This window comes from Drosophila teissieri, chromosome 3L (assembly GCF_016746235.2).
Source record: "Drosophila teissieri strain GT53w chromosome 3L, Prin_Dtei_1.1, whole genome shotgun sequence".
Classification (NCBI taxonomy): domain Eukaryota; kingdom Metazoa; phylum Arthropoda; class Insecta; order Diptera; family Drosophilidae; genus Drosophila; species Drosophila teissieri.
In genome coordinates, this window is record NC_053031.1 from 2,983,996 (window position 1) to 3,007,194 (window position 23,199).

Sequence of the window (23,199 nt, forward strand, 5' to 3'; positions counted from 1 at the left end):
AAAAACAGAAACTTTGTGAGTGAAAATTCCAATAACAATCTAGTGCTTCTTTAAAACGTTTTTATGCATAAGTTCTCTACAACGATATGTGATTCATTTATGTGATATGTTCGTTTTATTCGTTTCTCTAAAAGCAGTTTCAAGTTTATTTCCCTATGAAAATCTTATGTCATCTTGTTCTAGAATATTACAATGCTGCTTGAAATTCATTTGTGGCTCAGTTACATAACAATAAATTAGGATTTTTTTGTATTATTTTGAATGAAACCAGTTGATAGCCACTTAAGAGTTACAGTTGGCATGACCTTGAGCATGATTTTACCCTACCTAAAAGAGTATCCTTGAATTTAGTCAAATTTTGCTTACTGATTGTTTGGGATTAGCTAAAGGAAAAACCAACTTGAACTAATTAAATTCCATTCATAAATTGATAACTGAGTTTAAAGACAAATTACTGTATAATTTCAATTTTTTGTATTTATGTTATACCTTTTTCAGAAATAAGATTTTTAAGATATTTGTGACTTCAACATAATTCCCATTAAAAAACATATTATTATTAGGACAATATTTTCGAAGTTTTCAAGGCTTAAACATCAAAGGACTCCTTCTGTCAGCTTATTTTGACGTCATGTTGTTTATGGTATCTCATAACTACGGCCTGCAAGTCGGGACCCAGAATATCCAGAATATTTTCTGGGCTGTTATTTTTGCTGCTATTTCTTGGCCATTCAGAGGCGGCGCAGTTGGAATTTAAATATGTAATTAAGTCCGCGGTACAAGGGGCTCGGAAAATGGCCAAGGAAAATCGCTCGTTGCTGGGCAACGCATATTAAAATGAGTTTTTATTCCCATTTCCCTTCGCCAAGCCGGGGGGCCAAAAATAATTTGTGGCTCGTCGATGACCGCATGGCACTAGGCTAATGAAAATAAAATTGAATATGCGGCTGCCTGCTATAATGGAATCCAATGGCCACATGATTGGGTCGCAGTTGCGTGCAAATCATGGCCGCGATTAAGTGCAAATGAAGCCTGATTAATTGCCAGCCGATTGCAGCCCTGGAATTATAGCCACAAAGATCCATCCGCTGGCCCAGTGCAAACAAAAGGCCAGCAAATGTCATATTTTACGGCCACTTTCGCTGGCCTTGGTAAGCCATTGTTCCGGTGGCACGCATAAAAAGCCAAAGTTGCGACCATGAAAATTCATGGCTAGACCGACATTTTACTTGCTACTGGTCGGAATATTAGTGCTGCATTGCAGGAATTCAATTAAGCCCGGTGTATAAGGTTTTTAATAAGCTAAAACAACAAAGTTAGTGTATACTAAGCCATTTAAACTTAGCTTAAGGAGTTTATCATAAAAAAGAGAAATTCAAGTTAATAATACCCCACGCTGAAACAAGATCAAATTAAGGTTTAAAATATAAAACAAATATAGACGTTATTTGCAATGGATTTCAACAATATTTATGTTTACTTTACATGACCTGCTTTTATTTAAATACAAAATAGAAATGTCCAACATTAATCCTTTAAGCTAGATGGACTACTTTACTTACTATATCATAAAATTCTGGTAAAAATAATGTCAAGTATTAAACGGATGTATTACCCCACTTTTGCTTTGGCCATAATATTTTCGTGCAGGTTTTTATTGCCTTTTCCTAATTCGAATTGATGTAAAGTATTAAAAAATCAAGTCGTGATGACCCATAAAAATATGAAAACGCATATACAAATTTCTATATGGAAGGGTTTACAGCTGAATTGTTACCAAAGCTGCAAACTACCCGTATATGAGCGCATTGGATTCTGCCGATTGGCTTAAAGGCTTTCGCGTTCATTGGCAGGTCATAAAACCCTTGCCAACAACAAGGCCAACACTGTGTCAATAAAAGTGTCAATCAAATCAATGAAACAGACTTGCAATTTTTCATGCTCCCAGGCACATACACTATGCAGAGAGAGAAAATTCGACAGTAATTTGCTTATTTTTGGGTTACTTGCATACTTTCCACTGTTAACTGAAAAACAGAGGTAAGAAATGCATTAAATTAAAGAAGTCAAAGGAAACTATTTGGCATAAGTTCCTTTTAATGTTTCAATTTTTTTTGCAGTGCATCACCCACACTTTTACATATTGGTGGCACCGGCTGTTGCACATTTTTGGGGGAAAAAAACTAGAGCTATCACAACAAAAGGACATAAAAACATTGTGGCAATGCTTTCCCCTTTCCGCCCCACTTCATGTTGACGACTAATTTTTTGTGATCGAAGTTTGGTTTATTTCGTTTGGGTTTTTTGTTTTTTTTTTCCGAGGTCATCAGCTGTCTGTTGTCCTGGCAAAAGTTGATTTGATTTTCGGCGACCGTTCAGTGCACATCGGTGATATTAAACGCTCTGATTATGACAGACTAGGCCAAAAAGGCCATAAACGAGACCCTGGCAGCTGCCAAATGAAGCTGAAAAAATGCAACTACCAGATGTCCCCGTTGGGTTTTTCGTATGCAAAAGGAAAATCCGAAGCGGAATGCGTTCATTTATCAAAGTTTGACTGGAGCCAGACCGAAGGAAAACACAAAATAAATCGCTTTGTCGTTTCGCCCAAAAGTTATAAATGACACAAATTTCGAGGGCCAAGTCGAAAAGCTTTGTCTTCGTTTTGGCGACCAATGAAATGGGTTAGAGAAAGGATATATGTACCACGAAAAACGGAGTTGAAACCTCGAGCGATGATCGAAGGATATTAAACACGTTAAGGGTCCCCTGGAATGAAAACAAAAAACAGGTGTTAACCGCAGACCATATAAATTTGTCTCTCGCTCAATGAAAACAGCGAATTAGGCAGCAATTTGTAAATCCAATGCACAAGCCCGAAAATTTATTGCCAAACGTGCCACACATAAAATTCACCCAACCGAGACAGTTTTCCTTCATTTCTTTCTTCTCTTCTCTTTTCTTTTTTTATTTTATGTTGCATTTGCGGAAAATTGTTTTACATTACAGGCAGCTCCAAATTGAATAATGCGTCGGGGATTTTCTGGGGGCCAATACAAGCAACACATAAATTCTTAGGGGCCATATGCAGACATGGTAGCATCTTAAGTGCCTCTTGACAAAGGGGCGGGGCTTGCCGGCTTGCCAAACTGCCACTGTCACTGCTTCGGTCGGAAAATGCAACTGAAAAGCGGTGGGAAATAGCAAAACATATGGCGGAAGTACCAGCATCTTGTCTCTCTGACAGATGGCGGGGCTTAGTTACAACTAGTGATGAGAAAGGATTTATTTTTAGGGGACAAGTGTTTTCAGCTTTTTTAGCTCAAAGAAGAAATTGTTTCACTATCCTAACTATGTGATGGACAAAGGAAATGTTCTTTTGAAGCATGCTTAATAATATGAAAATACTGGAAATGTGTCTTTTAAATTTGTGAAAGGTATTGATAATATAGGTATAGGTATAGGTACACTCCACCACCACTAATGAAAAGCTGTCGCCCCTCGAACCTTTGAAAAATACCCTATCATTGGGTGGTAAGCTGCTCTACAAATATTTCCCTTGGTTACTCCATCATTAAGGAAGTGGTTTGGGGTGGACAAACACAGACTTCAAAGCAGTGGAAAGTCGCTGTTCTGGACGGCCAGAAATAAGCTGCTTCGCCTTAAGTTTGCCCTGTGCCCACTTGATTTCATTTGTCATGCCGAGCCATAAATAACTAAAGGCTAAGAAGAGGCGCCAAACGTTAATCACAGCAAGTGGAGGAAATCAAAAACAGACAACGGACCTGTGCTGCAAATCAGGGGGAAAATCAAGGGAAAAGCGGGTGGAAAGTGCGGGCAACACCCAGCCAACACCACTAAGCAAAGTCAACCGTCTGACACCAGCATTAATTGCGCATTAATGTTTATTGCTTAACGGATGTGGAAGTGGCGCCATTTTGCCATTTGTCTGTTTTGTTTCGTGTCCTCCGCGCTCTTTCCCCGCTTTTCCTCCAACGGAAAAAAAACTGAAACAGAAAAACTGCCGGAAAACAGTTTTGATACCCTTCGAGGAAAGTCCTCGCTTAAAGCGTGATTTAACTTAATGCTCATTCGACGGAACTATTGGTTCATGCCCTCGGAAAGAAAATAATTGGATTGGCAGATTGTGTGACAGAATTTAATTGGAGGCTCCCGAGGCGAAGGATATTATAGATTTTATTGGATTTGCTTAGGGCCACAATTTTCCCAGCTTTAACTAATGGTAATCCGAAACGCCTCTCTTGAAACGCCATTAAAGTTGCCATTTTTCAAATTTTCTTTTCTTACTTATACCTAAGTGATTGAATTTCCTTCATTGAAAGTGAATATAGTGAAATTCTAGTGTAGTTGGCATTTACCATTTTGAATTCTGATGGAATTAAAAGCATATTAAGCTCTCGACTTGAGCTATTCCTCGATTAGCTTTTATTATCTCGTAGCTTTCAATTCCTCGTTTTGTTTCATTAATTCCAGCCATTCCTGTTTTTTCGCTACCACTCGGTCTCTCTGTCTTTCTGTGGAAATTTGTTTTGTATTTCCGGCTGCACTGAGCTCCAAATACTTCCGGCGACTTGCGCGCCATTCGAGGCTTAAATTTATGGAGCTAGTTTGCGAGCTGTTTCCGCCGCATTTGCCACATGGCTGCCACAGCCTGTGGAGTTGGCTTAAGGCTGCACCAAAATCCACCGAGTGGGTGGACCTGAATGTGGACTCGGATGTGGCTGTGGGTGTGGATCTCCCCGGGGGGGTAAGTATTTAAGGCGACACTTTGATTGATTATCGCTGAGCAAACTCGCGCCTGAATCTGAATCCTTTGATGCGGCTTGGGATTCAAGCCCGCCCTAATGAGATGCATGTGTTTGCATGCATGTGGCACGAACAATCAGTGGCGGAATGATTGAACGCAAAAAGTATCCACCTACTTTTTCTACCCTAGCCTTTAAAGTTGCCAATTAGCCCTTTAAGTTAAGGGCAACAGGTAAACAGGCTCTGTTGTTAAATATAAAAACAAATAAACTGCATTTAAAATGATTTAATTTAGTTATAATTATTTGACTTAAAGGACTATTATGCAGGGTAATAATGTTTTCATAGTTAATATATCCGAGTTTTCCACACTTTCGACACCTGGCTGACTTGTTTGCTTGCCAGCTGAAATCACAGTAGGCTTGACTGTGGTTTGATATCGACACACATTTTCGGCAAACAACCGTTCAAATTTCCAGCATAATTATAAAATGGCTGAAAACCAGGTGAGGGAGTGGTCAGCTTGTCCGTTGATTTGCCAATTACCTTTGAGCCTCAAAAAAGGAATCCCTGCAGGACTCGTCGGTCTCGTCACGCATCACGCTCTTTAACCAGCAAGCTGAACAGCACAAAAACTGGATGATGATAAACCCCTTCGCCCACTACAACGTCAGTGAGATGCCCAAAAGGACTTTTGCAGAGGACGAATACGGCAGAGCGCCGACGGGCAGTCTTTCCGAGCAGAGAGCCTTGCAGGCCAGTGTCCGTGCTCTCGAGGAGATCCTCCAGCTGTGCGATCTGATACAGAAATCCGGTCGAGATGATCCCATCGATGGCAGAAAAGTACTAGCATTCGGCCAGCTATTTGAAACATACAACGATATATCGGACAAGTTGCTGGCCACGCTGTTGGGTGCTCGAAAGTATGGATTCGTAGACTTTAGCGGGGAAACCCTTTTTCAAGGTCGCGATGACACAGAACCCGTCCGCCTGCTTCGCCCCTTCGAGGAGCTCCAAGCCGAAATCATTGCCAAGGTCGCTGGTCTGCGCTGCGATTTCACTGAAAAACCGGAGGAATCCACTCTTCTTCGCGAGGATTAGCCAATGTTTTCGACTTTAAAGTGGGCCAGAAACTGTCACCTATTTCTGACCCGTGTCAAAACCACGGACACGTGTTCGCCTCTGAGCCCTTTTGCTAATTGAATTAAAGTCGCGGTACCTGGCCGAAAGGCTTTTAACCAACAGCGAAAAACCAGTGCGAAAAACCGCCAATCCCATCACGTATACGACAAGGGGGCCCTGTCGCAAACACCTGTCGCTGTGGCTTTTTAATAGCACTTCACCACTGCGATTGTATTGCCTCCAGGAAATAAACAAATTATAGCCGACTTAGTTGAATTCCTTCTCTTAGCTGACAAATTATGTTGAATTGTTTGTGTGAATCGGAGACTGTCAGTCATTTGCTCTCTTGGCTGTTCACTTGTAGGTCGATAAGCGCATTAACACATTGTGAGTAAGTATGAAGGTGTGCTTTGCTATATAAGAGAGTATTTCAATTCAATAATTTATATACCTAAGTATTCTTTTAATGGTGTTCACTGTTGGAATTTCCACTGAAGCATGGCCTCTCGTGTAATGTACCACTGATTTAATTTACCGATGAATTGAGCACACCCCCAGCCTCCGCCATTGATTCCTCACCTCAGTCCCGGGGCCAGAAAACATCAATTTTCGTGCTCTAAAGCCTCAATAAATTCGCACACAGGCATCAAATGATTGAATAATGAAGAGCGAATGGATGAGTTCCCGCTATTTGTGACACATAATTATGATGGAGCGAATGAATGCGGGCGGAATGGAGGGAAATTATCTAAAATAAACATGTTTCCATGTTTTGTAGCCTGGCGCAAAAGAAGGAAAATCATGGCGGGCGGGGGTTAAATGGAATTTGTTATGCAAATGTCATGACTCGGCTCGTTGCGCACAACATCCGTTTGCCATTTTTCCCACTGCCAACTCGTGGCGGAAGGCCAAAATGTGGAGCCACAAAAGGGCCAAAAGCCAGAAGCCTCCCACTGGGTGACTCACAGAATTGTGCGGTGTGCGATGTAGGTGCTGATTGTTCGGCTCGAAAATTGTTTGGCTTCGGTCCTGCGGGTGAACTATGTATGTATATATGTATATGGTTCCGGTTGAGTCCTGCCCACACACACACACACATGCCAAGTTTTTCAAGCCAAAGGTAAATAAAACTCGGCCAAAGCAAAACGTACAACAAAATATTGTGGTCACAGGGTTTAAGTTTTTGCTTGAACTCGATATGCAACGGCACTTGTGCTTTATTTATTTATTTATGCGCAAATGTTTTTCGATTTCAAAGGGCTTATAAATTATTGATTTGATATTCGCGCTGGGTACACTACACTATCATATGGATTTTAAAAATCGTTATTGCTGTCTAAGTGATTATAAATATTATATATGTTCTTATTTAATTTAAGTATAATTATGGCAAAAACTGAACAACTAAATTGAGCTCTTTAAAGCTTACCACCTCCTCAGAATTCTATAACCACAATCCCTTCGTCTTCTTGACGGCGCTCTGTGGACTAAACATCCTTGTAATTGTTATGGGCCACTTCTGGTAATTGCAGTTTTATAAAAATAAATTCCGGATAATTTTTCCCGCCCAACTCAGGGATACAGCTTAAGTTTCCCAGCTCATTTGAGGCTTTACTCCCAGCGGAAACCCTTTTGAGCTAGTGGCTTACCCGCTGCGCGGCTCCTGCCGTCTTGGATTTCCGTCAAAACTTGTGGCTGATTTATGGCCAACTTGGTGGCCGTCAAAGGACACGCCGTTAGCTCGAGTAAGTCGAGCCACATCCGCTTCCGTCTGCGCCACAGGCGCAGTCCCACAGGATTTGCACAGGATTCGCCCACAAGAGCAAGGTAGTAAGCCATCCTTGATTAGTCGCCAAGGGTCGCAGCGCAGTAATGCAGCGGTTGATAAGAAGAGGCCGCATCATAAAACTGCCATTTGCCGGCTGATAAGAGCGGCGCGTGTGGCACCAGCTGCCCATCAGCTGGGAGGTCAATCCGGGTTATTTGTGGGTCAAGTGCCATTTCGACATGCGAATGGCCACGAGCCACTCGCTCCTGGCTTACCTGTAAAAATGGGGGATACAGCTGGAATAACAGCTTAATTCCTTTAAAGGAGAAAATTCTATTGCATCTAAATTTAGTAAGGAAGTAAGACACAAGGTGAACGAACTACAAATGATAGGCACTGCTACTTTTGTAGTAAAATAAGGTAAGCTTTTAATAACAACCTTAAACAACTGATATAATTATAAACGATTTAATTCAATTTTAAAGGTTAATTAAAGCTAAGCTCGTATTCCGCATCACTTACTAACTTAATTGGCTAACAGGAATTTAAAGTGTCGAAAGTCAACAGGGTAACTCGAAACCCAGAGCCCGCATCCCCTTCGTCGCTTGTGTTGTATTCAAAATGTCCTGGGGGATGTTGTAAACATAAAAATTATACCTACATACCTTGCGCAGACATATTTATGCATATTAGTGCTAATGTCGGGAGTTTGGGCGATGGCGGCGTCAAGATAAAACTAAAATGGGAACCTTCTGTAACATACTTTTGTACTCGTGGCGGTGGCGAAAACTTTTCAGACGCACTGCAAACAATGACGTAGCTGCTCCTTGGTCCCTCATTTATGCAAATGGCCGCCATTTGCAGCAGCACAAAGGACATGGAGTCGCATGGAGGATTTATAACAGCAAATGCGTTATTTATTTGCTGTGTTATTGTTTATGATAGTCGGCACTTTATGGCAGATCCCATTGTATATACTATTATACCCATTATAGTAAGACATTTAATTTTGGACAAGTAGTGAGCCAGATGGTTTTTTCGTTTTTTAGTCATTATTTGTGCGGCGACCAGTTCGGTTGATGTGCCAAGTTTTTATTGTATTTGATTTCGATTTGAATTTATTACCCCCAGCTTTCAAGTGGTGCCGCCAGACCAGAGGCAGCCATGTGAAAAGGTCACTGCGGATTGGATGAGTCATCTTTGGGCTTGGAGTCCGGCCTCCTGAGCACCGACTGTGATGGAGCACTTGGCAAGGCTAGCGTCCTGCGGAAGGATATTTTGGAAAAAACCCTACTGATAACCACGTTGTACAGGGTGCTCAATCAAAAGTGGGTAGAGTGACTGCCTTTTCCCAGGAGGTCAAAGGTAAACCGCTTAGCAGAGACTACTCTACAGTTTATGTAAATGTCAAGCACCAGAATATTTAAGTGCATTCCAGTTTACTAAGCTACACTTTGTTAAAGGACCTTCCTGCCACTTTAAATTAGAGCTAATAGATCAAGTCAAAAGGATTTTAATACAGAAAATAGTTTTAGTATTTGAATAAGAACTTTTCTCTTTAAATTAATCTAATTTCTGGTTAATTAGAGCTAATAGACCAAGTCAAAAGGATTTTAATGCAGAAAATAGTTTTAGTATTTGAATAAGAACTTTTCTCTTTAAATTAATATAATTTCTGGTTAATTAAAACTCTGTGTCCGAGAATAGTTTAGAAGTTTCAACAATGGTAATAAGTTAACAAACATTTAGCAACTTTCAAAAAAAAAGTAAACTTTTAATATATATTCAAATTAAATTAAAAGATGGCCAGCTTGTACAGAATAAACAATGCAAAAGTTTGAATGGAATTCATGGAATGGAAGCATTGAAAAATGCATATTCATTCCCATTTTTTATAAACAAATTCGCTCTTTGTTTTTCAATTTCAATTGCAATTTATATTAGCTCGCGACTGATTGTCAATTTCAAATCTATTTCCACCTGTCACGAGCCGCAGATGCGGAATCCGTAGTTAGAATCCTCCAGTTATCCATCTTGCATGCCACATGGCTGTGGCAGTTATGGAGCTTCTGCTCAGTGCTTTATTCTACGGTCCTCAAAATGCAATGCAGTGCAAGTGGAATGTGGAAAGTGCAAAGTGCGTTAAGCCAATTTGAATCTGGCACGAGCTGTCGCAAGTGCAGACATTTCCAAGAACTTCAGTCTTCTTGGCCTACAAAAAATAAAGCAAATAAGCAAAATTCAGATACTCAACAGCTGCCTCTTGTTATGCAATTGCGCCTGGCAGAGCCGAATGCGAATATTTGTGAATTTTGCCGTAAAGTCAATTTTCCAATTTTCCTTGTCTTGTGGTAAAAACAACTTCGAGCGGAAGTGCAAGCTAAGCAGGAAGTTCAATTTATACACAGAAAAATTCTAAGAACAATATGTACGTACAACTTTTTCACCAAGAGCAAAGTGTTCGTCTCATAAACTTAACTTATATTTTAGAAAAACATACACTTATACATATAACAGGTATAGTAATTATTACAACTACCATCTTTTTATTATTATGATTTTGTTTTTTGTGTAACTTGCGCAGAGTTATACTATAGAGTCCCCGTTTTGGGTGCGTGTTACGTGCTTAAAAAAAGTTTCCTTTTTTTCTGGCCACTGGGCAGCTGCCAATAAATTGGTTGACAGTGGGCGGTCCTCTGGCGGTCGGATTTGTTGTGTAATTGTGCGAATCAAGTGAGACCGCAGTGGGACGGGTCATGAAGGTTAAGCCGAGTGGAAATGTCGTGGTGATTAATCTAAAAGTGCCCCAAAAGGTTGCGTTCCGCTGGTCAGCGGCGTTTCCATTAGAAAACTTTTATATCGCCGGGCGGTTAAAGTGTCAAATGGTAGCCAAATAAATGGAAACTCTATGGCGCGTCATCCGCGTCATGATTGGCATGGCCACCCACGAGAACGCCGCCATTCCTTTGAAATTGTTGTGTTCGTGGGACGGAAAGGAAGGAAACATCATCTGTCAGACAGCCAGGAAGCCGTCTTATTGGGAAATGAAAATATTAAAAATATATTTCGACTGTCGGCCCAGGAGAAAGCCTACGTACTGACAGCTGCAGGCGGGGAAAGTGAAGAAAAACCCAAAGGGAAAATAAATCAGCGAGCCGTAATCCGCCGCGTTGTCTCTGAACTGAGCTTTGCAAGTTTCGCCGCCTTTCTCTTGCCCTTCCAGCCAAGAAAACTCTGGCACATGCCAGGAACGGATCAAGTTTGAGGGCTTCCTCGGAAAGCCAACGAATTATTGTATAGCAAATATTCAAAAGAATAGCTGCAAATTTAATTTAGTGCGATCCCGAAGTGCGTAGACATTGAGTCAAACCTTAGAAAGTAAATACATTGAGTGTAGGATGATTATTTATTGCCGAGTCTGATAAACGCATTTCTGACAGCAGATGTTGTCCATCATTCAAGGCAAAAGTTCAAAGTGTCATCCAAGAAAATGGCATAGTTCAATAGGTTTTTGAAGGGCAAATAGTCGATGGTGCACAAAGAAATAAATCAGGCACTTGAATAAATATTAAAGAATATTAAAAACATATACAGAAAAGAAGTTAAGTTTATACATAAGTTAAGTTTATAAATGATGTTCCCCATAAATGTGTTATACGCATGTCTTTTGATCGTGCAAAGATAAATTGTTATTATATTTCTTCAAATGGCGAAAAGTAAGACTTGCCTTAATGACTTGCAACTGCTGACAGGAAAAACTTTGCCCACCACAGTTGTATTTGGAGATAGCGCGTTCGAAAACCACTTGGCTTATCCTTCGCCCACTTCCGCTGAAAACAATGCTCCACTCGGCTCATCGGCTGCCCGAACAATAAACATTAAATTAATTTCCTCGAGCGATTTCCACCCACGCAGCGAGTAAATTTTACTTACCCCCACCCAACCGAGTTTAGTGCTGCATTTCCGGCGGGCATGGGCAGTGTATATACGGGTGTCTGTGCGTTCTTCAATTGCACAAACACAAACTGGGTCGTTGTGGTCATTATAGAGGGTATAAAACTTGATTGTTCGCCTTACGACATTTGGCTGCCTTATAAATAGACGGACAGACACTTTCACTGGGTGCAGTTGTTATGGCGGTGTTGCAGCAACATGCAACTTGCAGTAATGACGGCGCCAGTTTTCGTTATGAATGAAAATGCCCGGAAAATCAGCAACATTTCCGCGGCGCATGCCCAGAGACAATATGTTGACGCGGCGGCAACATGCAACATTGTTGCCAGGCGACAAGCCGGAAAACTTAAGTGGAAAATTCGGCGGCACAGTTGGCAGTCAGCATTCATCGCGTTCGCGGCAGAAAAAGCGTTCGGAAAACGAATTTCGAGATATATTTTAAAAATATCACTCATACGCACACGGGAGAGCGAGTGTCTGAAAGTGAGAGTGAGAGTGATATTCAGCAAATAAATAACAAGCAAGTATTGTTTATTCGAAATCAAACGGAGAAAGTGTTTTAATAATGTCTTCCGAAGTATATAATCAAGTGAAATCGGCTGCCAGCAGCTCATTAATTTATAAATAAATATATTAAATATATTGTGGCGTGTGTGAGTGAGCAACATCGATAAAAAGCTCCCCAAAGAAATTTCTTTTCGGCGGCGAAACGTGAAAACACATTGCTAAATTATCTTCGCCGAACAAAAAAACCACCGAGAACTCTCAGCCCAAAATAACAGAAAAAAAAATCGAATCGCAGATCATTCCGTTCCACTTTGATTAACCCCATCGCGCCGACTGTCCCTTGGCATTGATTGTTGACATTCTCGCCGAGAAGATATGCAAATGGGAATATGCGAATATCTTGCACACACACTCGAGTTGTAAATTAAATTCCCAAGGTAAGCAAATAAGTCTTAATAAGCCCATTAAGACAACAGCTAAAGGAAACAAAAACAAAACGGAAAACGGAAAACGTGTGTCATAAAACATGCGTTTTCCTTATGAAAGCAAAATGTCAAGTGGCTTTTTTTATTAGCATCCTTGGGTGTGTGGAAAATCCTCATGATTTCCATGTCGATAAGCCGCAGCATGTTGAATATTAAAAAGATTAATTTATTGCGCTGGGAACCTCCCATGTGGTTTGTCAACTGAAAATATTCCACAAAGGAAGGCATTTTTATTGTCTGGGGAAAATAATGGAGAAGGACTCGCCAGACTTCGTCAGTGTGACGAGTCATCCGTGAGATGCAATCGCTCCAACATACTCAATATCCAAGAAACTTTCATTGAAAGTGGCTTCTTCAGTCTCTCGGCTTTATTGTGACACACGAATTCTAAAGAAAACATATTGAAAAGAGTTCTTTATTGTATACAAAATATTACACCGCCACTCATCGAATTCTTTATAATTTTACAACAATACACAACAAGTGAAACACATTGTACGCACTGCACTACTTGTGTAAAGCGATTTTACCTTGCTGAAAATATATTTTAATTCAAGTGGGAGCAAGGAAAAAACGGTTACCAAGGCGCTGACTATTTGTAGCTATATGTACTATTATAGGTTCAATGCAAATTTCATATTGCTTCATTTGAACTTTATTCAACAGGAGTCTATATTTGCTCTGAGATTTGTTTCCTTTTCTTTTTTTCAAATAGTAGCAAAAACACAAATAAAACTGAATAGCTTCTGAAGCAGCATTCAATCTAATATGTATGCCTTTGGTTTTAATTGCCTTACCAACGACTTTATTATCATTTCGACTTGCTACTTTGTTTCCAAACTGTTTGTTTGCAGACTCTTTTGGACAGGTATGCCAGGCACTAAGTTCTAGAGATCTACATTTTAATTAAATGCAGAAACCTAATAAGAGATGATGGAATGAATGCAGTGAGAAGTCCTAATAAAGTTTCGGCAGAAGTTTTCGCCTTAAATAAATACCAAAATGCTCGTAAATTTGCATGCATCTTGAGTTTGGCCTAATATATTTGTACAGGTACTGGCACTCTAATTTATTCACATGCACTTTCCTCACCCACATAGTGCATATTAATTTATTAAATGTTGCAAAACTGTATCCACACCAGCTGGAAAGTAAAAGCAAAGAGAAAGGTGGAAGAACTCTTGAAGGAGAAATTAATAGCAGCCGCGCTGAATTTCAATGGCCTTGGGTTAAATGCTGCAGGCAAATAGATCTTGAGCCCTTTTCCCCCCTCGCAGCTACTTAATGTCGCAATGATTAAGTATACGCCGCGTGGTACTGTGCAGGCAACAATGCAGCGATTATTTACCTTAAACGCAGCCATTCAGGAAAACAACCGCGTCGGCTATTAAAGAGAAAAATGGGAGATTACACGGCAAGATATTTATACACCAGTTGCTTAGCACATTACTTTTTTATTGCAATAGCATCTAAACATTTTATGTAGGATTTTTTGCTAGAAAACATAGATTTTAGAACTATTCATTTTCTAAAGAAAACCACAGCATACATTTTACAGCTATATTTCTGTAAATTTAACGTGAAATTTGAATTTTTTTCCCGTGTTGAAGAGTAACAAAGAAGAAGGCGTTGGGGCATAAATCAGTTGGTCTATGGCGAGCATTCGGCACCTGGCCATTGAGCAATCAAACTGTGCGAGTTCCGGCAATTAGAAGAGCTGGCTGAATGCTTTTTGGAATCCCCAAGAGCCCGGGAGAATGCTCATTAAAACCGAAATTGCAACAAAGAAGTATGCAAACCAAACAAAACCTGGCTGGACATTCGCGGCATCCCTGGTTTCGAGAAAAGTCGCATTTTTGTATTTCTTAGCGCTTTCCTTTTGGTTCCGTCTGCCAGATTGTCGAGAGCAAAAGCCTTGAAACTGTCAACTAAAAATAAATCGCAAAGAGCTCGCTTTTCTCTCTCCTTCTCTGCGAAATATAATAATTATAATTTTGTGTGTTTTCATTTCATGCCGCCAGAGAACCAGATTCTTTGACTTTTATATGTTATATTTTTTATTTGGCTTTATATGCCCAACATGCGGCTAAGCACTCGCGGTTCTATAAGTTTTGCGTTCAGAAAACACTAAATCCAATGCTAGATGTTTATAAGTATTACGAATTCCGCTGGCACACGGAATCACAATGAAGCAGTGGAAGGCAACCATAAGTTAATATACTTAAGCTGCTTAATTAAATAAATTTGGCAAAAATGCCTGCCGTCGAATGAAATATGGCAAGACGTATGGTGTCGATTTATAGGGGATTTTTATGAGATGGTTTTCTCTTACTTCTTATTTTATTGTTAGAATGCTTAGTGCACATTGAACAAATAAATCTTGTTTATTTTTAGAGAGCATTCCACCACGTGTGTCTTATTTGAAAGAACTTAATTAATTGTTATTATTATAAGCAGTAAGTTATTGGCAAAGAAATTATATTAAATTAAACATTTAGGCAACAAATTAACGTTAATGCTTACAATTTCCTGCAAACCAATTTGCTGATTAATTGCACAGTCAAGTATTCGTTACGAGCTTAATTAATAGTTACCACCTGTTAAACTATCAATATCATGTTCACATCCGTTTCAATCAACCTACTTGAATGGGAAATACAAATCTGCTCAGCACATGCCAAAAGTCCCAGCCAAATGAAAATGACACAATCCAGACAATCTGGCGCCCGAACTAAACATGGATTTTCCACACCAAGCCAACAGCACTCATGAAAATCCAACAAAGGAAAACTAGAGAAATGGGAGAACAAAAAGGAAAGCGGATGGCATAGAAGCATTCCACATGCAAATTGCTTTTAGAATAATTAAGCTTAATGTCGTTCACAAAATGCAACATTAATCGAAACAATTTGTCGCTCAACGTGAAAAGTGAAAGGATGCGACGTGTCCGTTCTATTTATCCTGGCATTGATTTGGCCAAAACACACGGCTGTAAATAACATCCCACTCAATTATGCACATTGGATTAAATTGCTTTGCCACTTAAAAATGCAATTAGCATTACGAGCCAGCACTTGAAACTGAACATGAAAAAACTGAAAAAACCGATTATACCTTAACTGCAAAAATCGTGCGGCTCAGTCAAAGTTCACACAACTGGGCTCAGTTCTTTTTTTTTTGTTTTGAGGCAGCTTAAGGGTTTAAAGTTTTTTCGGATGGCTGGCATGTAGATTTCAGTCAGCTTTCAGTGGTTAAGCCGCGTAATCCGAGCTGTATTTATGGTGCTTTCAGCCATTCAGAAGGCTGTAAAAACCGCTTTACCCAAACTGCCGATTGTTCTTTTCAGTGGAATCGAAATTTATTTGCTCGCTTCGATTTAACGTGTGCTGTAGGGGAATACATTCATACATAATAAAAAGGACCACAGAATAGTACAAATTAATTAACTTAAATAAGTAATAAAGCAGTTTTTTCCGTCTTAAATTATATTGTCAGCCGTTTTAGTTGGCAATTTCTGCCTAATTAAGATATTCCAAAGGTATATCGACAGGACATTGGGGAGTGCTCATCCTCCCCAAAACGCTCTTTGATGTTGTTTGTTTTTCCGGAGAACATGTGAAACAACAAAAGCCGATAAAAAAAACGCCTACCAACCACAGTAACAAAGACCAAATGGCAGTGAAACTGAAAAGCCTCTGTTTTCCTTTCTCCGTGTGACAAAAAGCAAATGGCCGGGCATTCCGAATACCGAAAATGCCGCCATACAGCCAGCTGTGAAGAAAAATTGCTGGCTAGGATCGAAATTTTTTTTGTTTTTGCTGAAACTGGGAAAAAGCCATTTCGGCACTGGTCGTGTGGGCGATTTACCAATGTCGGTGCCGTAAAAAGTAAATGTGTGAGTTACACGGAGGCAGGACCACTAAAACAGGACACGTGCTGGTCGTCAGGAGTGGCAAAAAGGGTCAGAGGCATTAAAGATAATTGGTCTTATAATTGCCAGGATAGTTGCTGCTACTACTGCTGCAGGAGGAGAAAGTCACCCGAAAGCACTTCAATTCTCGCCTCTAATTGAGATAATCGCATTAGGAGCCCAGGGTCGAGACAATGAAACCCAATGGTTGGTTGGTTGGAGGTGGATGGGTCAGTGCTCAGCGACACCTGCATTTCAATGACCACAAAACGCTGACCACTTAACATGCAAACAACTGCAGCGGACATTTCAGTTAATCAAAGTGCTGCTGCTGCACAGAGATAACAAATGCAAATTCACCAAATATCACGCATACGCAACGTGTGCGCCCTTTGCCCTCCATTCATCCCCACCACCGCAGTCATTATGGTTTTCTGCACTCTGCGGTTAACTGAGCACGACCACAAACATCACAAACACCCAAACACACCCAGGGCCACAATTACATGTATCATATAATCAGCAACAGCAATTGCCGTACTCTTTGTTTCACTAACCTGGTCGTAAATTACGTCAGCAGTGATTCACAATCGCTTTCGGCATGGGAATCCATATTGATTTCATTATGCACAAAAGTCCTGCTTATGCCCACTGAGGGAAAAAGTAGTTTAATATAATTAAAGCACTTTTTAAAAATTTAATTCATGTGAGCGTTCGAAGATTCCTGAATCAGAAGTTGATTCATACTTCATATATTAGTGTTTAATGTATTCAATGCTGTTTTATGGAATCAACTTGGTTTTTTGTCAGCACCCTGTAAAAGATACAATATTATATGGGCGTGTGGCTTGACTGATTTTCTTGGCCACTGGATGGGCTATCAGTCGTCGCTCGCATTTTGGCCCCATTCCTGGTGTATCTGTGCCTTTGTTTGTTGGCCAAATGGTTCCGCGTTTGTGTGGGTGATTTCCGATTTCGGTTTTTGGCCACTTAAGCTTGATTGATGTGTCAAAAATGTGACATTCAATGGGCTCGCCGGTGTGGGAATGGGAATTGGTGATATTTACACGTGGCAACGACGTATTTAGTGCGTCCCGAAATCCATAAATGATTTAGTGGCCACACTTGTTGCCAGCCAGTTCGATAAGGGCCGAGAACAAATAAAGTGAATTAAATCATTAGAGTGTGACAAACACAGGACCTTCATTAAAGGATAATGGCCAATGGAAAGCGACACGCTGTATGCAGCAGAAACCAATTTCGTTGGCAATTAGGGGCAATCCTTTCAGGACACGAAAATAACTCAGACTAATGTGCTGCTAGGTTTTGTTAGCCCTTATAATGGAGATTACGGCCTGTGTTTGTTACACTTAAATGTGTGGTATGTGTGGTATTAAAAGTAACACACTGATAGCAATAACTTTATTATATTTATAAGCAGATAATTTGTATATGATCGATAAATGATACTGATAAATAAACGTTATGTGTTTTTGCAGTATCCAAGAGCTGATAATACTTAGTCAAAAGTAAAAATATTCGCATTGAACTTTGCTGTGTATTTGAATTTCTCTTTAAATGTTCACATTGCCCTCTCACTTGCTGGAATTCTTTTTGGAAAATTGTTATAAGATATTCCGAAGGTAGATCTTAACGCGCTCATTCTCCTGCATCTTGGTGTAGTTAATTTTCAGAGAATTAAACTCCAGACGAAGCCAAGAGCACAACAAATGGGCAAATCATCAAATGAAACGTAATAACCTTGTTCTAATTATAGAACTAATTGTTACAAATTTACCTGTAAAAGCAGGCATCAATTAGGCTTCCTTTTAAACAGCAGCAGCAAGAAGGCCAGCAATTGACACCAAAGGCATTTATAATGAGCACAGAAAATGTTTTGGGTCTCCAGAAGAAATACATATATCTTACTTTGTTCCCCTCCAACAGACAAGCAAATAAGTTTGTTTGGGGGGAAGAGAGAAAAGGCTTCTTGTTGTTAATCGATATAACCTAAGTTACCTTTCTCAAACACACTGGAAACAAATGTTACTTAAAAGAAGAGTTCTATAATTTAACATAAGTGTGTTACTGTTATAAAGTACTATTAGGTTATTCAATTACTCCAAAATAATAATATTCTTTATACCATAAGAATTAACGTCAATGATACAACTCAAGTGCAATTACAAAGATACAAATGGTATGCATTTAAATTCACATTTTATAGATTTTTTTCAAGATTTTGAGGATTTCTGTTTCATAAGTATTTATTTCAGTGCTCAGCTAGCAACCTTGTTTAAAATGACCTTCCATTTTTCATTTCCTATTTTGCAGCTTAAAGTGCCGACGGCGCCGGGTGGAAGCCAGGACAAAGGACATCGTCATCAGGTGCTCGTGTCCCCTGAACCGTGCCACAATAAGTACCCGACCTGTGGCCGCAGAATTGATGTTCGTGCGAAAGTTGCACGTTGGCTGCCCCACTGCTATGCCCAGGATTCGAGTAGGGCAAGTGGGTCAGTAGTAGACTCCGGGAGCCATGAGTGGTGCAGCGGTTGCGCGGCTCCTGCTCCGCCTGGAGCTACCCTCGCCGGGTGTGATGCCACCGCCGCCCACGGACTACGACTACGGTGGGCCCATCAGCGACGATGAGTTCCTGGCCAGTGCGATGGCCACCGAGGGTCCAACGGTGCGCTACGATCTGTTCCCGCAAAACCACAGTCAATCCACGCTGCAGATCGTGCTCAATCACACGGAGGTGCAAACGGATCTGCAGTATCCGCACTACGACGACTTGGGACTGGATCCCGAACCGAATTGGACGCGAATCTGCGAGGATGTGTACAACCCGCTGCTGGAGAACAATCGCATTGAGTTCTGGGTGTGCGGAGTGCTGATAAATATCGTCGGTGTCCTCGGCATCCTGGGCAACATAATCTCCATGATAATCCTCTCCCGGCCGCAGATGAGATCCAGCATCAACTACTTGCTCACTGGCTTGGCCCGCTGCGATACGGTGCTGATTATCACCTCCATACTGCTGTTTGGCATACCCAGCATATATCCCTACACTGGTCACTTCTTCGGCTACTATAACTACGTATATCCGTTTATATCGCCGGCGGTATTCCCCATAGGCATGATAGCCCAGACAGCGAGTATATATATGACATTTACGGTGACTTTAGAGAGATATGTAGCCGTGTGTCACCCATTGAAGGCGAGGGCGCTCTGCACTTACGGCAGAGCTAAGATATACTTCATAGTGTGTGTGTGCTTCTCGTTGGCCTACAATATGCCCAGGTTTTGGGAGGTCCTGACTGTCACCTATCCCGAACCGGGCACGGATGTAATACTCCACTGCGTGAGACCTTCGAGACTGAGGCGATCGGAGGCGTACATCAACATATACATACACTGGTGCTACCTGATCGTAAACTATATCATACCCTTTCTCACCCTGGCCATACTGAATTGCCTGATATACAGGCAGGTGAAGCGGGCCAACAGGGAGCGCCAGAGGTTATCGAGATCGGAGAAAAGGGAGATCGGCTTGGCCACAATGCTGCTGTGCGTGGTGATAGTGTTCTTTATGCTCAACTTTCTACCGCTGGTGCTCAATATATCCGAGGCCTTCTACAGCACCATCGATCATAAGATAACGAAGATCTCCAATCTACTGATCACCATCAATAGCAGCGTCAACTTTCTCATATACATCATTTTCGGCGAAAAGTTCAAGCGCATTTTTTTACTCATTTTTTTCAAGCGCCGCCTGAGTCGTGACCAACCGGATCTCATCCACTACGAGAGCTCCATATCGAACAACGGCGATGGAACTCTGAACCACCGCTCCTCCGGCCGCTTCTCGCGGCACGGCACCCAGCGGAGCACCACCACCTACCTGGTGGCCACCGGCGGACCAGGCGTCGGGGGATGCGTTGGTGGCGGTGGCAATAGTTCCCTCAACAATGTGCGACTGACCCAGGTCTCTGGCTCACCCGGCCTGGTCAAGATCAAGCGGAATAGAGCTCCCTCGCCCGGTCCAGTGGTCTACTTTCCCGCCCGCGAAATGCAGAGATCCGCGTCCACCACCAACTCGACCACCAATAACAATACTTCCATTGGTTACGACTGGACCCTGCCGGACAGCAAAAAACTGGGACACGTCTCCTCCGGATTCTGAGATTGTGTCCGGGGGAAAACGATTCGCATGGGTCACTGGGAAGGGGTGGACTTAGTGCACTAGACTTGTAAATATAAGTAGACACGGAAATAGGGTGTAACAAACAGCTGTGGTCAAAATACTAGTAAGGATTTCGTTGAATTTAGCTAAATGTAACATTTGGATTTTACAGGAGATATAATTTCCAATCCTTCTGATTTATGAGATGAAATAATTACGTTTATTTAAATGATATTTTTACTCACAAAAAGGAATTATAATTGCACTTTTACAAAATAATTATAATTTTTCAAATTATTACCAAAGATATATAAACATTTTCTTGGCTAAATAATTATTCTATTATAAAAGGTGAACGTAGCTTTCTAACATTAAAGTGAACCCCCGAAGAATACTTATATTTTGACCGTAGTTTGTATCTACTAAGTTCTAGTTTGTACTACTAAGTACTAGTTTGTACTACTAAGTACTAGTTTGTACAGAAGGCATAAACTAAGCGCTCCAAGCGTTGCGTTACTTTGTGATAAGCGTTGAATGTTTCCTTTCCCAATTTCTCTACTACTCCTCCAGAACTTAACTCGTTGATATAGCTGTTAAGAAAGTTAGTTTCAGTTGCGACCAGGCTGAAGAAAATAGTTTCTTAGACTGAGATTTTAATATGGTTTTCCTGGCGTTTTCCCATCATTTCTCTGGCCCAATGAATTGAATTTGTATCAATTTCGCACTAAATTAGTCATCGAAAATTTGCCGAACCCGATATCGCTTCACTTTCTACTGGCCTTTGTCCGAAGTTTTATTTATTAGCGTAAACTTTAGCCGCCTTTAATTAAATATCCTTTACGACGCATTTCTCGGCGGAACTTGATGAATGGTTTTCCTTTTCTTTGGCTGATTTGGGTTTTCCGAACTTTTCGATTTGCCTCACACTTTCCCGGAAACTGGTGTTCTTTGGGTCTAAATATACAAAAAAGGCCGGGCAATCTGTCAACTTGTCAGAAAGTTTTAAAAATGCCGCTCAAAGTTCAGTCAGCTCAAAAGTTTGCCAGCATTATTTAGTCGCCCGAAAAACTCAAGTAGCTCAATTTAACAGCAAATGCAACAATAATAAACAACAAAAGAAAAAGACATTTTCAGGTGTTCACAAAAGAATTATTTTTATTGCTCCTTGGCCCCCAAAACATGTAATACCCAATATACTGTGTAAATACTTTTAAGAGTTTATGTATATACTTATGATCTAGTATGCCAAGCATAAACGAAAACCAAAGAGATTTAGATTTCAATTGAAGTCCAGGAAAGAGGGGATACTAAGTTATTATTTTGAGATAAATAAACGATAATTATAAAGCTTCCCGCAGTTTACAAATAAACTTTATGTTTATAATCAATGCTCATAAAATTCAGCAGTTAATAAATATTAATAAACACCTAGTCATTTGATGAAAACCAATGACTTAGTATCTCCCTTTCCTAATAATAATAAAATTCATGTAGACCTAGTATAGCTTTAATATTGTATAGTCTTAGCAAATACGTAATCGAAACTAATTTAAACAAATTCAACGATTGTGCAAATAAATGATGATGAGAAATCCGAAATGCTTTTAGTGTGCGAATATATATTAGCCCATTTTGCGAGCCTGATTTGCATTGATTTTCAGATTTTCAGATTTTGCACCGCAATTACCAATTACCACAGCCGCCATAATAGCCAAAGTTTACTAGCCAGACGCAGTTTGGAAAATGATAACGAGCACTTAAGACGGCCACTTGCAATTCAATTTGGCCGGGTTCTGTCGGATAATTGCCAACGCAGTGTCAGGCCGATGGGAAAATCTCGGTTCTTGGAAAATCCAAACCAAGTGAGGGGGAGATTAGAAACGAGTGGGAGGTCCTGGCGCATTTGCGTATCTTATGCTAAGCACGTTGGCAGGATGTCGACTTTAGTCAAGACAGTCGGGAAGCCGGTAATAATGCTCGACAGGCTCACAAAGGAATTTAAATAATAATAACCATAACAATAAGATACAAACACACACGCACACAGGGGGTGGAATGGGATGGCATAGGGATGGTATAGGGATGGGATGGCAAGGTCGACTTGCCCAGGTGCCAAGCCGCCGTAGTGAATTACGGTCCGCACGTGAGCCCCAACCTAATAATGGGGATATAAACCGATCCGAGATAGCGGCAAATAATTGGAGCACGGGGTGCCAGCAAAAGCACAACCCATTTAAAGTGAATATTATTGCATGTTTCCTGGAACTGGCATACACACATTCGTGTTCTGCGGCTAATATATGGTTTTAATATCCCCAAATGATATGGGAATCAAAATAATTGAGAAAAATAACCAGTTGAGTTGGCAAATAACTTTAATTGCTCATATCAGTCAGGCACTGTGATTTCATCAACTCCTTTTACGAAATATTTACAGAACGCTATGTATTTAAAGCAGAAACTGCACAGGAAGTTTGAATCAGAGTGGTTAATATTTCAAATC

At 40.7% G+C, this 23,199-nt stretch overlaps 2 protein-coding genes across 3 annotated transcripts; both read left to right on the forward strand.

The window, feature by feature from the left end:
• The first annotated feature begins 5,138 nt into the window (after positions 1 to 5,138).
• On the forward strand, positions 5,139 to 6,155 carry LOC122617453 (actin-binding Rho-activating protein). 2 transcript variants are annotated; one of them, XM_043793315.1, is made up of 2 exons: positions 5,139 to 5,273; positions 5,332 to 6,155. In XM_043793315.1, exons 1-2 carry the CDS (start codon positions 5,259 to 5,261, stop codon positions 5,866 to 5,868), a joined length of 552 nt encoding a protein of 183 aa, XP_043649250.1. In that variant the 5' UTR covers positions 5,139 to 5,258; the 3' UTR covers positions 5,869 to 6,155. The 2 variants fall into 2 exon arrangements, with proteins under 2 accessions (XP_043649250.1, XP_043649251.1); XM_043793316.1 differs by having other exon boundaries at positions 5,344 to 6,155.
• A 5,962-nt stretch (positions 6,156 to 12,117) lies between these two features.
• Positions 12,118 to 22,262, forward strand: LOC122616541 (FMRFamide receptor). The gene is made up of 2 exons (XM_043792027.1): positions 12,118 to 12,555; positions 18,848 to 22,262. The coding sequence occupies exon 2, from the start codon at positions 19,050 to 19,052 to the stop codon at positions 20,694 to 20,696; it is 1,647 nt and encodes a 548-aa protein (XP_043647962.1). The 5' UTR covers positions 12,118 to 12,555; positions 18,848 to 19,049; the 3' UTR covers positions 20,697 to 22,262.
• Positions 22,263 to 23,199: the final 937 nt, after the last annotated feature.

What these genes read in the sequence shown, in the direction of transcription:
- LOC122616541 (XM_043792027.1), top strand. Translation starts at nt 19,050, where the DNA reads ATGAGTGGTGCAGCGGTTGCGCGGCTCCTGCTCCGCCTGGAGCTACCC.